This window comes from Dendrobates tinctorius, unplaced genomic scaffold (genome assembly GCF_039654945.1).
Source record: "Dendrobates tinctorius isolate UK_male_01 unplaced genomic scaffold, ASM3965494v1 ptg000121l, whole genome shotgun sequence".
NCBI lineage: Eukaryota > Metazoa > Chordata > Amphibia > Anura > Dendrobatidae > Dendrobates > Dendrobates tinctorius.
Window position 1 is genome coordinate 2,870,270 of NW_027361789.1, and position 17,387 is coordinate 2,887,656.

Sequence of the window (17,387 nt, forward strand, 5' to 3'; positions counted from 1 at the left end):
GATGAGCAGAGGTGAAGCAGCGTTACAGTGTGACTAGATCGCTGCCTGGCACAGCTGATCGCTGCCTGGCACAGCTGTGTCAGGCAGCGATCTTGTCACAAAGTAACGCTGCTTCTCCTCTGATCATCTGTCAGTGTGAGATCAGAGGAGAAGTGGCATTACTATGTGCCGGGCAGCGATCTTGTCACATAGTAACGCTGCTTCTCCTCTGATCATCTGCCAGTGTGAGATCAGAGGAGAAGTGGCGTTACTATGAGTCAAAAATACAAAAAATAAAAAACACAAAAATAAAAAAAAAGTAAAGAAAAAAAAAGCAGGTAGGCAGGCTAGGGTTAGGGTTAGGGCTAGGGTTAGGGTTAGGGCTAGGGTTAGGGCTAGGGCTAGGGCTAGGGTTAGGGCTAGGGCTAGGGCTAGGGTTAGGGCTAGGGTTAGGGCTAGGGTTAGGGGTGTGTTGGGATTAGGGTTGGAATTCGAATTGGGGGTTTCCACTGTTTAGGTACATCAGGGGCTCTGTAAATGCAATATGATGCCCGCAGACCATTCCATCAAAGTCTGCATTCCAGAACTTCACTACTTCCCTTCCGAGCCCCACCGTGTGCCCAAACAGTGGTCCCCCCCACATGTGGGGTACCAGCGTACTCAGGACAAATTGGACAACAACTCTTAGGGTCCAATTTCTCCTGTTACCCTTGTGAAAATAAAAATTGGGAGCTAAAAGATCATTTTTGTGGAAAAAAAATGATTTTTTTATTTTCACGGCTCTACATTATAAACTTTAGTGAAACACTTGGGGGTTCAAAGTGCTCACCACACATCTAGATAAGTTCCTTGGGGGGTCTAGTTTCCAAAAAGGGGTCACTTGTGGAGGATTTCCACTGTTTAGGCACATCAGGGGCTCTGCAAACGCAACATGACACCCGCAGACCATTCCATCTAAGTCTGCATTCCAAAACGTCACTACTTCCCTTCCGATCCCCACTGTGTGCCCAAACAGTAGTTTTCTTCCACATATGGGGTACCAGTGTACTCAGGACAAATTCAACAACAACTTTTGGGGTCCAATTTCTCCTGTTACCCTTGTGAAAATAAAAAATTGGGGGCTAAAAGATCATGTTTGTGGAACAAAAATGATTTTTTATTTTCATGGCTCTACGTTATAAACTTCTGTGAAGCACTTGGGGGTTCAAAGTGCTCACGACACATCTAGATAAGTTCTTTAAGGGGTCTAGTTTCCAAAATGGGGTCACTTGTGGGGGTTTCCACTGTTTAGGCACATTAGGGGCTCTCCAAATGCGACATGGCATCCTATCTCAATTCCAGCCAATTCTGCATTGAAAAAGTCAAACGGCACTCCTTCCTTTCTGAGCTCTGCCGTGTGCTCAAACAGTGGTTTAGCCCCACATACGGGGTATCGGCGTATTTGGGAGAAATTGCACAAAAAAGTTGGTGGTTCATTTTCTGTTTTTTTACACTTGTGAAAATAAAAAAAATGGTTCTGAAGTAAAATGTTTGTGGAAAAAAAGTTAAATGTTTATTTTTTCCTTCCGCATTCCATTCATTCATGTGAAGCACCTGAAGGGTTAATAAACTTCTTGAATATGGTTTTGCGTACATTGAGAGGTGCAGTTTTTAGAATGGTGTCACTTTTGGGTATTTTCTGTCATATTGACCCCCCAAACTCACTTCAAATGTGAGGTGGTCCCTAAAAAAAATGGTGTTGTAAATTTTGTTGTAAAAATGAGAAATCGCTGGTCAACTTTTAACCCTTATAACTTCCAAAAAAAAAAAAATTATGTTTCCAAAATTGTGCAGATGTAAAGTAGACATGTGGGAAATGTTATTTATTAACTATTTTGTGTGATATCACTCTCTGATTTAAGGGCATAAAAATTAAAAGTTTGAAAATTGCAAAATTTTCAACATTTTTGCCAAATTTCGATTTTTTTAACATATAAGTGCAGTTCATATCTAAGAAATTTTACCACTATCCTGAAGTACAATATGTCATGAGAAAACAATGTCAGAATCAGCAGGATCCGTTGAAGCGTTCTAGAGTTATGGCCTCATAAAGTGACACTGGTCAGAATTGAAAAAATTGGCCTGGTCACGAAGGCAAAAACAGGCTCAGGCGCGAAAGGGTTAACTGTTTCTAGAAAGTTAACATATATATTTTTATTCCAATCTCCTACAACTATTTGCATAATCAAGATCCTTCTGAAAAGAAGAAAACTGTCCCTGTCAAACATTCATCCATGTCCACATATTCGATGTTTGTTGAAGAATTTTGGGTGCAGTTGGATTATATAAATTTGGAATTCCAAAATAATATATGGAAATTTTGCGTGACAGTTTGGTCCTTATCTTGTATATTTCAACTGTATATAAATTATGTCATGTGTAAACCCAGCCTTTAAAGGGGTATTTCCGTTTCAAAAAAGTATTGCCTATCCACTAGGCCAGCGATGTCAAACTCAAATCCACTGAGGTCCAAAATGAAAAACTTGGACAAAGCCAAGGGCCAACCTTGATAATTATTCTTTAAAAAATCAACAATTGAGGACGTTTTTCCTTAAATATAATGCTGAAACTTTTCCTATGGAAACCAACTTAAAGGGCTTGTCCCCTGAACAAAGTAAATATTAATGAATAGATCTTAGAATAACATTTACGCATAATCACAAATGGGGCCTACTGGAATAATATTGTATGCTATGTAAGAGCAGTAAAAAGAATATTGCCCAACTACCTTATTTAAATATGTAATACAGTATAAAAAAAACCTTGAATTAATAAATAATACAGATAATAAAGCATGATGCCAACAACAGTCACCAAAATTCAATATTCTACCCCCCACAGTGAATTTGTACATAGAATACACTAGGGCCATAGTTTGACTTGGGTGCACTATACAGTTGATGATCTCTGTGTGCATTGAGACCTCAACCATCAAGAAGTATGAAGGAATTGCTGTATGCAAGATTCTTGCCTGTAAAAGTTGGCACATGCTCCCGTTGACCATAAGCAATGGTGATCACCAAACACAGCACTCGATAGACTTCATCAGTGACATATGCATATGGATTAGAATGGCAAGATCCATATGTGACTGGCCAATTCATTAAACTTTCCCTAGAGCACTAGCAGTCTATATTATGGAGCTGTAGGCACTTCTTGTGGTGATGTATGTTGTCCTTATACGGCACCATGTTACACTGGTTATTCTTCTAGTTGCAAAATTGTTTTTTTTTTTTTTGTCAGATTCTGAATCTTAAAAAAAAAAAAAAAAAACTCTGAGGGTCTTTGCACAACAATAGTGCATTGTGTGGAGGTAAGATGTGTGAGCAACAAATTCCAGTTCTACTAGTCTTGGGAAGAGAATGATGTCTAATGTCTGAGCGTTCAATATGAGATGCAGAAAGTCAACACTTTTTTTTTTTACTAGATATGCGGTTATGAAAGAAATCCCTTTTTTTTCCTCATTTGGAGCTCAAATGCATTTTTCAGTATAGAATGAAGAACCCGTTACAAGTATAAAATTCTTGCTGCATATATTTACATATCCATACAATGTAATAATCATGCTACCACAGCTAAAAGCCACCACTAGCAAAACATTTTCATGTACCAATTTTTTTTGTTAGAACTTTTCAAAATTAACCATCGTGACTTGTTAATTTTCATTATTTTCTAAAATTATAGATTAAAGAGATCCTTACAGTAGGATTTATCCCTTTTACAGCAACTAATTACAGTTCTTCATTTGTCATTAAATGTTGATTCCTAGCAACCCCAATGTTAAGGAAAAGTTGCCAGCATAATCTTAAAATTAGCAATTTAATCTTGCTTTGCTGCATATTCTAGCAAGTCTGACTACTGAGAAAGGCAAGAACTTTGGCCCTATTTCATCAAAGCAATTACTGCAGAATTCTGGGGTAAATCATTTTGAAGAGTCACAGAAAAGCTCAGTCAGCTAGCAATGGCACATATGTAGAGTGACTTTTAACTGCCAATAAATCAAGACTCAGCACTATAACACAGCAATGCAGCGTGTCTACAGTGGTAAGCACTTCAGGCCTGCACAATGTGGTATTAGAACTGTGGCACATAGGCAGATCACTGTGCATGCCAAAATGCAGGGTGACCGCCAGGCATTGCACGCCTGCCCTTCTAGTCAACAAAATAAGAATCTGCATCAGCAAGCTTGATTTTATAATTAAGCTAGCAACATTCTCCTAACATTGGGTTGCTAGAAATCAGCATTTAATGAGACATACAGCCCTGTAATTAGTTAAGAAGGGTAACTTCTTCCATCAAGATCCCTTTAAATGATCATAAGTTAGAAATATGCTTTATGTCTGAGAGCTGCCCGATGTAACAGGCTAGATTAACCCCCGCCCAGAATATACCCGGGTATATTCTGGCCTAGCACAAACTATACCCCAGGGTATAAATTGGCCTAGGCCAGTTTATACCCCTCAGGGCCAGAATATACTGTGGGTTTATTTTGGCCTAGGCCAAACTATACCCCAGGGTCCACAAGAAGAAGAAAGTTCGTTCGGCACACCGGCATAAATGGAAAAAAAACTTTATTAGGCTAATATGCCATATTAAAATGCAAAAAACGCCTGACGCGTTTCTGGTGCACAAAGGCACCCTTAGTCATAGGTAAATAAAAACAAGATGCCTAGAAAAATATATACAGGTTGCAAACCAATCACAAAGCTTGCAATTACAAAAAGTGGCAACACATAAAAGGAAGAGTGACTTGCGTCTCTTAGAAACCCGATGTGTACCTTAGTTACATGCTCCCTGCATCAGCGCGCTGGTAACTAAGGTACACATCGGGTTTCTAAGCATCGCCCGGTGCTTAGAAACCCTGCATTTACCTTAGTTACCAGCTGATCGCTGGTCTCTTGCCTGTCACGCAGCGATGTGTGCTGGCCAGCGGGAGAAATCGATCAAAGAAATGTCCAGGGCTTTCCAACAGCAATCAGTGATACCGGCAGGGGGGCTGGTCGCTGATAGGTGTCACAGCGATCTCGCTGGTAAGATCGCTGTTGCGTCACAAAACTTGTGACTCAGCAGCGACCACGCTAGCGAGATCGCTATGTGTGACGGGGCCCTTAGTAAGCACCTGTTCTCGCCTGTTTTCTGTTTGGAACTGAAGGTCAGTCTTTTGATATTTGTATACATAGGCTCTCTGAGCGCTCCACCCCTCAGCCCCAGGTGTTTTTAATCACAGCAGGATCCTACCTTCCCATATACGGTAAATATAAACTTTAGCCCAAGAGCAGATTCACACAGGCAGGTTCCCAGCAACAAGAATCTCCTTATTCACCAATTTATGCCTTAAGTATTCTCAATTTTTCTAATTTTGTAGAGCAGAAATTACATTTTAAATTTCATATATTTCATTTTTGCATGCTATGGCGCTACTGAATAGAGATGAGCGAACTTGTTTGGAAAATGTTCACAATCGCAAATTCGACACGAACATTACACATTCGGATTCCCGAGAACTTTTTCCTAAAAATTGGCAAAAGTCGGCCAAAGCTTTGGTAAAGGATTGAGTTCACGAAGAGCTTTTTCAGACGTTGGTGTTTCCGGTAGCAGCAGGGGCTGCAAATTGCCCCACACACATGCACACTGATGACACACAAATGACATCCTTGTGTCATCAATGAGAGCAATAACTGTGGCACAACCGTAATAGTGGTGCACAAGAAGGTACCCAAACCGATATAGTAATAGAAAAGACTTGGCACTCAACTTTGGGTGAAGTGGAAACAAAATGATTTTTAATTTTGTTTCGGTCAATCACTGACCTCCTTCAGTGTACTGACTGCATAAATGTGAACACCACATGTCACATATCCCCTCCCTGCCCAAAGCCGGGGATTTTGGCACCTTCACTGGTTAAGCAGGGGAGTCTGGACAGGGCATCTGCATTCCCATGCAGCTTCCCTGGCCTGTGCTTGACATGAAAATTAAAATCCTGCAGTGCTAAAAACCATCTAGTCACTCGTGCATTCTTCCTCTTCCTCTCCCTCATCCATCTCAAAGGTGCATGATCTGATATTGGCCTCAACTTACAGCCTAGCAGGAAGTACCTCAGGGTGTCAATCGCCCATTTGATGGTCAATTTTTCTCCATGATGGCATAGTTCTTCTCACAGGAGGAGAGTTTCTTACACAGATGGCGACGAACACCCAGTTCCATACCTATTACCTGGGGCAGCACAGCTCTTAACCGGTCTTCGGAAGCATCTTTTTGGAGCACAAATTCTAGAGTGAAATCTGGTGCTACCAAAACTGGCTGTCTGCACAGGATGAGCTTCAACTCTTGGAATGCCATCTCGGCTTCAGAGGAAGATTTGAAGATTGTCGATTTTGTCCCTTTAAGGAGGTCTGTCAGAGAGGCGGCTACATTGGTGAAGTTTGCGATAAAGCAGCGCTAATGTCCCACAATGCCCAGGAATGCTGTGGCCACTTTTGAATTGACTCCACTATGTCTGTTTGCGGCTTTATTTCACCCCTTCCTACAATGTAGCGCAAGTATTTTGCCTCTTCTTTCCTGGGGGCACACTTCTTTCGGTTTATGGTAATCCCTGCCTTCCTCAGTGCATCCAGTACCGCCTGGACCTTTTGCAGATGATTTCCTCACTCCAGGTTAAAAATCATGATGTCGTCCAAATAAACAGCGGTGTACTTCCTGTGAGGGGCTGGGATCCGGTCCATAGCCCTCTGGAAGGTATCTGGGGCTCCTTGTAGCCCAAACGGCATTCTAGCATCCATTAGGTATAGAGAAGGCTATCTTCTCATTGGCACTTGGGGACAGGATAATTTGCCAGTACCCCTTCATTAGGTCCATGGTGGTGATGTATCTGGCCAACCCTAAGATCTCAATGAGCTCATCCACCCAAGGCATTGGATACGCATCAAATTTAGACTCCTCATTCAGCTTCCTGTAATCATTACAGAAGCGCCACTCTCCACTGGGCTTCAGCAAAAGGACAATAGGGCTGGACCAACCACTCTTTGACTCCTTGATAATGCCTAGGCTCAACATTCTCTTCCCCTATTGGGAGATCACCTCACGGCAGGCTTCGGAAATCCGATACGGCTTCTAATTCACCCTCACATGTTGTTCAGTCAGGATTTCATGCTCCACAACCTGCAAACAACCTGGTAGCTCTGTAAACAAGTCCCAGTTCTGCTGAAGCCGCTCACGGCACTGTTGTGTCTGAGCCGGTGACAGTGCCTTTGCCACTGACCTCTTCTACCCTGGCTGCAGGACTGGCCCCTAGGCATGGTGCTTCTCCCAGATCCCTGTCTCGCCATGGTTTCAGCAAGTTAACGTGGTGTGCTTGGTACGGCTTGCTTCTCCCTGATTGGAGTGGAGGATTTATTTTTGCACCAGATACAGGAGATCAAACATCTGGGACCAAGGCGGTTTATCCCCACAATAAGCTCAGTTATGAACCCTGACAGCGTGGCAAACACTGGATGTTCGGGCCCCCCATTCAAGTGACAGCACAACAAACACCCGGTGTTCAGGCAACCAAACTTCAACAGTAACACAGACTTCCTGGTGAAGTCCGTGTTCGGTGTCCGTGCACGAACAGTAGGTGTTCGGTGAGAGTGCCTAGCTTTACTGTTCAGGTTCGCCCATCTCTAGTGACGAGACAAAATGGCACTTAAACTGATTTGCTGTAGAGAGACAGTAACTTGGAAATTAGGCTGAAGAAGGGAATAGGGTAAGAAGCTGCCTAATATATAACCTGCTGACAGGGGATTGGGTAGCAAAGCCAAACCCTGTAGGACACAGCAGGGTTAAATTCCTGCAGGATCTCGTCATGCCTTGCTATAGCCAGGTAGAGACAGAGGAAGATGCAGCAGAGCTGGAATAGCAGTATGAGGTAACGAAGTGAGGTGATATGGAGAGGGGCAGAGTGACAAATGCAATGAGCAGCACACTGCTGAGATCGTGTGAGTTACCATGGTGACAATGGGTATATTTCAGCATGAGTATAGAAAAAATTGGTAAAAAATGTACAAGCTCCCATGTAAATGAGGTCAATGATTCACAGTATTTCTATATTATGAGTAGGCTACAGAATAGGCTAGGTCTAAGCTGGGCAACTAATTTAAGCTGAAAAATATAATTTTTGTGTGTATTGCCAACAGTGATGGCTCTATGTGCAAGCTAAGTAGCAATGATACATTAGAAGAGGAAATGGTTTGTTTTCATAGTTTATAATGCCCATTTACAATGTTGATGAGTGGAGAACTTATGATTATGCTGTGGTGATTATTCTGATGAAAATTAATTTTCTGTGCACAAATAATTTGTTAATTACATGTTTTTCATATTGCTGCAGATATTATTTAGCACTTACTCTGATAAAAGCAGCCCTTGGCAGATGTTGGCCCTGTCATCTCTGGAAAGCTACAGTATCCTTTTGTCACTTGCGATTTTCTCTCATCATGCAGTTTAATTTAAGGTGATACTTAATGGCTCTACAGCTGCCAAAAGTGTGACACAAAGATATTCATTTTCTCACTGAGATCCCCCTCTGCAGAATTAATTTAAAAGTGGTATATTATTTTACAAAAACTGCTCCTCATCTGGATCAAATCCAAATGCTATTATGTATTGAAATACTGTATATGAAAACTAAACATTTTTTTTCCATTCCTTCTCTCTCCAGAAGAACATTTGTTAAAGTACCAAAAAACAATGTTTTATTCAAATGTATCAATAACCTTTTAAAGAAAATTTGACACTTATTTTGGTGAGCGCTCCACTATATCACAGTATATGCATAAGCACTGCAGGTCTAGGGGTAAGTTGCCAAGTGGAAAAACCGCACCAAAATCAGCAACAATTATAGTGGATTTCATTGTAAGAAAGATGAAGTGTTGAATTATCTTTCACACAGGGCTATATTTGCTATTAGGCACCAGAGATCCAATGTCTAAGGTGACCATTTGGAAGGAATGTCGGTAACAAGAAAAAGAAAATAAAAGAATCCCCCCCCCCCCCCAATCATAGAAAACATTAAAATCCATAACACAATCTTCAGGGACAGGGCATTAATCGCCATTCTCCCTCACGTAGACTCTCTCAAGGAGTAAGAAATGGTAATCTAAGAGCCTACTTGAACTAGAACCACTTATTTAACATAGGGAAGTGAGGACATTAGGTATGGTTGGGAAGTGACAAAGCTTATTAAAATCCTCTTTTGAGGCTGGGAGTGCCTGCAGTGGACCAAATAATTAAGGCATCACATTTATTGTGGGTACAGCCACCAAGACTAGGATTTGTAGATTTAAGAGGCAGAGAAGTAACACATCTAACACTGTTAGAGAGAACTTTTGTTCCCTTCAGAGGAAATGGGACATCTGCAATTAGACACTAGGATACCAGTGGAACGTTATGAATATTGAGGTTTGTGAAGATCCAATATCGATGGGACATACATTTTCATCTTCATGGGAAGGGGAATAGGGGAAGAATATGCATATATTTTCATAGCTGTGACACAAATCAATAGTGCGAAGGTTGTTGACAACAGCAATGCCATGTTTCCCATTTATGGAAAGGTAAAATCCCGATAAAAAAATGACTGCTATCTCTAACTCCTGTGACCATCAGGATTGAAAATATTGTGAATTTTGGGTATATCATAATTTTCTGAAACTGAAGCCACGTTCCATGACCAGCCCTGTTATGAATCATCAAGGGAAGGTGTGTGGGTGTAACTTAGATGCTGATAAAACATCAAGGCAATTTATGATCTTGGTTCTATGCCAGAAGATACATCGCTCTGTAGGCAGAATCCACTTTTACCTATGTTTTCAATCAGGTTGCTTCCATCCACTATGCTGAGCCATCTCTGTGACCAGTGTAGTAAGTGTCACGGTCCTGTCAGCGCTGGCATGCAGCCACTGCTGAGCATGGACTCCCCCACAGTGCAGGGGGGCCAGGGGTCAGATACGGCCAGGAAGCTCAGGCAAACAGGATCTGGAGACGCTGAAGTTAGCAAGCAGTGAAGGACCTACGGTCATGTGACTGCAAGGGGCGGGGCTTAGCGTCTTGCTGCCAGAGATTGGCAGAACACAACTACAGGAATGCTCAGGTCAGACAAATGGGGGTCATACACAGATATAGCAGTAAAGTACCAGGGATGAGACAGAATGGATAGTCAGGGCCAGGCAGCGGTCAAAGTCAAACAGACATGGAAGGTACCAAGCAGAATCCAATAAGCAGTATCCAGAGAACAGACCGAGTCGAAACTAAAGTATCAGGCAAACAAGAACACAGCACAAACACACTCAGGGGTCAACACACTCTTCCAAGGGTGAAAGTATAACTGACGGGGATAGGAGCTTCCTGAGGCTATAAAAAGCTTTCCCAGAACCAAGGAGAGGCCACCATAATAAGCTCCATGTGTGCAGGTAAGAGCCTGCACTGAGATCATAACATTTAACCCCAGAAGTGCAGGTCCACCAGCACTGGTTCCAGACATGAACACCAAGCGTGAGGGTCCAACCCACACTGAGATCATGTCAGTAAGTTTCTCTGTTAATTCATTTTATGTAATTATATATGTTGTATTGTTTTGTTCCATAGTAAAATATTTTGTGTATTTTTTATAAACACTGCCCATTGTTCTAGATTAAATATAAAATAGAATAGTTCTGTTTCTTTTGTTCTGTAAACTGCACCCTAAAGCCATGCACTTACCTGCAAGATGTCAAACTGGCCTGTTTAATTGATTCGTGGTGACAGCTAATAGACTTTCATGGGTTATTGTCGAGGTAGCAGTGACCTTACAGGAGCACATCTCTCTCTCTCATATTCATAATATATATATATATACACACACACTATATAATTGTCTAATTCTGTCTGTCTGTAATGGAAATCCTGCCTTGCTGATTGGTCGTGGCAGTTAGCTGCGACCAATCAGCGACAGTTGCTTATTCATCGCGGCAACACTGCTGTATTGCTTATTGTACAGCACATTACAGCCGTTAAAGGCATCACTGCTGTGTCTGTTGTGAGTTCATTTTCCCCTTCATTACTGAGGCCCGAGGAACTCCCTCTTCTGGTAAAGAAAGGTAGTGAGCCTGATTATCAAACACCTGAGGCTGATGATGATGACTGGCTGAGTGGAGTTACTGACTGGATATAAGGCTGCCGACGCCCTTCTGCCCTGCGGGTGATTTCTCTGTGGGATCCTTGGAGACCAGTCTGAATTCCTGCTCCTCTAAAGCTAAGTTTCTGCTCGGCATTTTGCTTTGGTGCTTTGACTTTGTTTTGCTTTGTTTTTCTGGATTTCTGCCATTCCCTGCTGGGGTGTGCTGAATTCATTTAGCTCTGTCTTCTGAAAATACCTGAGTGCTGATTTAGTTTTTGAAGCCTAGCTGCTTCAGGGCCTTTTTCATATCAGCTTGTTGGCTTATGTCTTTGATAGGGTTTTGGCAGATTGCAGACAGCAGCCTTCCTGTCCTTTCCTATCTAGGTAGTTTTGGGCCCCGTCTTTGCTCAGTATATCTTTCTGTCTGTGTTAGTATTTTCATCTTGCTTCACCGTCATTATATGTTGGGGCTGCCTATTGCTTTGGGGTCTACTCTGGGGCAGTTTAGATTTCCCCTTTCTTTCTTTAGGCCTATGTAATTCTCCGGCTGTGATCGAGGGGTCTAGGGCATCGTAGGAACCCCCCACGGCTACTGCTAGTTGTGTTGATAGGTTCAGGGGTCTGCAATCTGATAGTTGCCAACTTCTCTGGTTTTCTGGACTTAGCTTGTATTTCTGCTTTTGCCTCCTACGGTGACTCATTCATAACATGTGTCACTCATTACACAGGCACAGTCCTGTACATATTCTGGAGTACAATACATTAGGTAAGAGCAGAAAAGTGACTGCAGCTCTGGGTGTAACTGGAGTGCAATACATTAGGTAAGAGCAGAAAAGTGACTGCAGCTCTGGGTGTAACTGGAGTGCAATACATTAGGTAAAAGCAGAACAGTGACTGCAGCTCTGGGTGTAACTGGACTACAATACATTAGGTAAAAGCAGAACAGTGACTGCAGCTCTGGATGTAACTGGACTACAATACATTAGGTAAGATCTGAACAGTGACTGCAGCTCTGGGTGTAACAGGAGTATAATACATTAGGTAAGAGCAGAACGGTGACTGCAGCTCTGGGTGTAACTGGACTACAATACATTAGGTAAAAGCAGAACAGTGACTGCAGCTCTGGGTGTAACTGGAGTACAATACATTAGGTAAAAGCAGAACAGTGACTGCAGCTCTGGGTGTAATTGGACTACAATACATTAGGTAAAAGCAGAACAGTGACTGCAGCTCTGGGTGTAACTTGAGTACAATACATTTGGTAAGATCTTAACAGTGACTGCAGCTCTGGCTGTAACAGGTTTACAATACATTAGGTAACAGCAGAAAAGTGACTGCAGCTCTGGGTGTAACTGGAGTACAATACATTAGGTAAGATCTGAACAGTGACTGCAGCTCTGGCTGTAACAGGAGTATAATACATTAGGTAAGAGCAGAACGGTGACTGCAGCTCTGGGTGTAACTGGACTACAATACATTAGGTAAAAGCAGAACAGTGACTGCAGCTCTGGGTGTAACTGGACTACAATACATTAGGTAAAAGCAGAACAGTGACTGCAGCTCTGGGTGTAACTTGAGTACAATACATTTGGTAAGATCTGAAAAGTGACTGCAGCTCTGGCTGTAACAGGAGTATAATACATTAGGTAAGAGCAGAACGGTGACTGCAGCTCTGGCTGTAACAGGAGTATAATGCATTAGGTAAGAGCAGAACGGTGACTGCAGCTCTGGGTGTAACTGGACTACAATACATTAGGTAAAAGCAGAACAGTGACTGCAGCTCTGGCTGTAACAGGAGTATAATACATTAGGTAACAGCAGAACAGTGACTGCAGATCTGGGTGTAACTGGAGTACACTACATCAGGTAACAGCAGAACAGTGACTGCAGCTCTGGGTGTAACAGGAGGACATTAGGTAAGAGCAGAACGGTGACTGCAGCTCTGGGTGTAACTTGCGTACAATACATTAGGTAAGAGCAGAACAGTGCAGCTCTGGGTGTAACTTGCGTACAATACATTAGGTAAGAGCAGAACAGTGCAGCTCTGGGTGTAACTTGCGTACAATACATTAGGTAAAAGCAGAACCGTTACAGCAGCTCCGGGTGTAACATGAGTATAATACACTAGATGGTGGCCCGATTCTATCGCATCTGGTAGTTTAGAGTCTCTGTTAAAATAGAAAATAGTTATATACTCGCCTTTCGACGGCCCCCGGACTCTGTCCCGCCTCTCACCACGCTCCTGGCATCTTCCGGTCCCAGTAATGATTAGCGAGAAGGGCCGGAGATGATGTCACTCTTGCGAGAGCGTGACGTCATCAGCGGTGTTTCGCACAAAGCACTACTGGCACCGGAAGATGCCGGGAGCATGGTGAGAGGAGGGACAAAGTCTGGGGGCTGTAGGAAGGCGAGTATATCACTATTTTTTTATTTTAACAGAGACTCTAGAATACCTGATGCGATAGAATCTGGCCACCATCTAGTGTGTGTGTGTGTGTATATGTGTATGTGTGTATATATATATATATATATATATATATATATATATCTATATATATATATATATATATATATATATATATAATATCTCTCTCTCTCTCTTGGGAGGAGTTCAGAAATCAATATTTTGTGGAATAACCATGATTTTTAATCAGAGCTTTCATGCATCTTGGCATGCTTTCTGCGAGCCTTTCACACTGTTCTTGGGTGACCATATGCCACCCCTGGTACAAAAATTTAAGCAGTTCTTCTTTGCTTGATGGCTTGTGACTATCCATCTTCCTCTTGTTTACAGGGTTCAGGTCTGGAGATTGGGTTTGGTTTTTTCCAAGATAACCTTGTATGTGGCTTGATTAATACGTCCTTCACAAAGAATAATCTGCCAATTCCAGCCTTGCAGAAGCATCCCCAGATCATCACCCATCCTCCACCAAATTTTACAATGGTTGCACAGTGGCTTGTACGCTCTCCAGGTCTCCGTCTAACCATTAGATGACCAGGTGTTGGGCAAAGCTGAAAATTAGACTCATCAGAGAAGATTACCTTAAGGGGCCTTTACACATAGCGATATCGCTAGCAATATCGCTAAAGCATCACCGATTTTGTGACGCAGCAGCGATATTGCTAGCGATATCGCTATGTGTGATACTTACCTCCGACCGGCTGCCCCGCTGATTATCGCTGATCGCGCGAGATCGTGCAGCTCCATTTCTCGTCGGGTGCTTCCTGCTGGGCTTCCTGCTGGCGCCGACGAGCGACACGTGGATGCGGGCGGGAGGACATCAGGATCGCCGCATCTGAAAGGTAAGTATCGACTGCTGCTGCATCGCTACATCGCTGTGAGGTCTGCCTGTGTGGCAGCTCACTAGCGACCATTTAGCAATGCACCAGCGATCCTGACCGGGTCGTATTGTTGTCGGGATCGCTGGTGCATCGCTAAATGTAAAGGGGCCTTTACTCTAGTCCTCTATCCTCCAATCCTTATGGTCTTTGGCAAGCTTCTGCCTGGCTCTCCTTTGCTTCTCATTGATGAAAGGCTTTTTTTCTACCTTTACATGACTTGAGTCCTGCCTCTAGGAGCCTGTTGCGAACTGTTCTTGCCGTGCACTTCACCCCAGCTGCCATTTGCCATTCCTTTTGTAGGTCACTTGATGTCATCCTGTGGTTGCTGAGTGACATTTGAATAAGATGACTGTCATCCCGGTCAGTGGAGAGTCATTTTGCCCAACTGCGGGAAAAGCCGAAAATCATTACTGCGCATGCGCAGTAATGATTTTCGGCTTTGCCCGCAGTTGGGCAAAGCATATGGTGAGTGCACGAAGCAAGATTATGGAGTTGAACTTCTCTAATACTGGCAAAGATCACAGGCAGGGGCCACGGATGGGGTGGAGAAAGAAGAAGAAACACCACCCAAAGAACCGGACACAGGCTATTTACATAGGCCTCCAACTTCCGGTGACAGATTCCCTTTAAGCCAGAACTGTCAATAACAGAAGGACGGGTGGATTGCAGATAGAGGAAAAACAAGTAGGTGAGAAGGTGTGATTAAGTGTTTGGCCACACCATGATGCACCCACCTACATTGTTCTCCATTTATATTCACCCTTCCCCCAATCACCTCTTTTTGGAATCACAGGTCTGGGTTTATAGAGCCAGAGAAGGGTGACAATTGATGGAAAATAGATAAGTGGAAATATGCACTTAAATGTTTGGCCATAACAAGGGTGTACCAAGGGCTTGAACATTCATTCTTTGCTGACAGATTCTCTTCAAAAATGCTGACCCTGTATTTGCTCGAACTTCCTGATATAACAAAACCTGAACATCGCAATGTGAGCGCTGTTCAGTATTGGAGACACTGGTTCTGACAAGTATATTACAGATGTGTGATGTCCCAGTGAAAATCGACAGCATGCTGCCAATGTAATTCAATCAGATGACCATTTTTTCACATGAAAAGAGTACGAAAAACAAAAATTGCAGCACACTAGTCTTTCGGATATTGGTTGTCACTTGACTGTACAAGTTAATGGGTGTACAAAAAAATAAATGTGGCCTTGTAGATTTCATCTGTGTAGCATACAAAACTTAAAGATACATTGCCATTATTAACCTTGAGAACCTTATTCACTCATGCAGACTTTAAAAATGTCATGTATGAAAATGGACGCCACCCAGATGTCACATAGACAGACATAAACATACACCAAGATGACAATCGATTAAAATTGGCTAAGTTTTCTGGATGAAACTAAGATGATTTTTCATTTGCTCCATAAACAACAGCCTTAAAAATTATTCCTTCCAAAAGCCATTTTTAAAGATGAATAAAAACATTTATTTTTATTCCTTTGATGACAAAACTTTTTTTTTATATTCTTCACCTTGATTCGATTCCTAGAGTAGATGATAAATACAGAAGTGGTGACGTATTTCTATTATACTTTTCCTCTCATTGTTCCACTCACGATTTTGGTTTACACATACTGAATTAAAATATTGAACGTATAAATATGGCCTTAGTCTGGCTGCTTTTATATGGCACACTGTGATTGTTGAAAACTGGGATATTTTAATGGTTCTAATTGTTAACAGAAGAATAGAGAAATTAACCAGCAGTCAGCCTTCAAGCACTTCTGCAATCTATTGCTAACACAGTGAACACTGTGCTGCTGTAAGGAGGTGGCAGGGAACCTCACATGCCTTCTCTCCCTTGGATGCTGTTTGGTGATTATAAGCAGCACCTATTTCTTCTTTAATGTGAAATGTAAAGTTTATGTATTGTGATGTCATGCATCTGCCATGTATTGTGCATATGTTTAGGATTAGGGATAGAAGTTAGCATAGAGTAATAGCGGGGTTAGAATAGAGTAGGGAACATTAGAGAATAGGAAGGATAGTAGTGTTTAGCTACGGGCAGCAAGGGGTTATTCAGTGGGGAGGAGATAGAGCAGAGAAGGGAGTTATAGGACAGGAACTTCCTGACTAGAAGGAGAAGCCCTAGCAGCCTGCCCATGGCAGATTTTTTGAGAAGCAGTGGAGCAGACAGGAACTAGCTGTGGGGATAAGTCTGCTACAGCAGTAAGGTGCTCCAGGCTGGAGAATAGTGCAGTCGGGCAACAGCTCAACAGGAAGGATCCAAGGCCTAAGACCGGGGTGGGAGCAGCTGAGATGGTGTTCCCAGCACCTTTCCCAATTGGAATCGGACGAGGGGCTGACAGTGAGTTGGCGCCATGGAAGACACAGATGGGACATGGACTGTCTAAAGAGACTGCCCAGATGCCAGGGGAAAGGAAGGCACAGACAGAACAGAGTCTGACTAGGGTACGGTCGCGAACGCTGGGAGGAAAGAGAGAAAGATTACAGAAAGAATTGAGTCTACCCGGAAGGCAGGGAAAGTTCTGTGTGGATTGTGCTGCTAAGGCGATGAGTGCCCTTTTGATGAGTAAAGTTGAACTGTTGGAAAAAGACACTGACTCTGAAGGGTTTTGTTGAATCAGGAGCTGGACTGCCAGAACTGGAAATAACTCTGACAGTAACTGTGAGTGTTCTGCTGCACGCACTGCACATGCCGCAAAAAGGACATTGTTGTCATGATCCAGGTTGGATTATGACAGATTTTGCACTAGTAACCTTTTTTTCCCTTAAGCTGTGTGCTTAAAGATAGCTTTGCCTCTGGTGGCCATTAGGGTCATTGCACTGTGTGGTTTCAGTTCTAGTTTTGCCCCCGGTGGCCATT

At 42.7% G+C, this 17,387-nt stretch overlaps 1 protein-coding gene across 4 annotated transcripts in view; it reads left to right on the forward strand.

Annotated features, from left to right (window-relative positions):
* Nucleotides 1–17,387, forward strand: part of OCA2 (OCA2 melanosomal transmembrane protein) — a 665,305-nt gene that overhangs the window by 329,640 nt on the left and 318,278 nt on the right. For all 4 annotated transcript variants that reach the window (XM_073541479.1, XM_073541480.1, XM_073541481.1 and 1 more), the window contains one exon: nucleotides 8,384–8,456. In XM_073541479.1, the coding sequence (XP_073397580.1) occupies nucleotides 8,384–8,456 (73 nt within the window). The remainder of the gene's footprint in view (nucleotides 1–8,383; nucleotides 8,457–17,387) is intronic.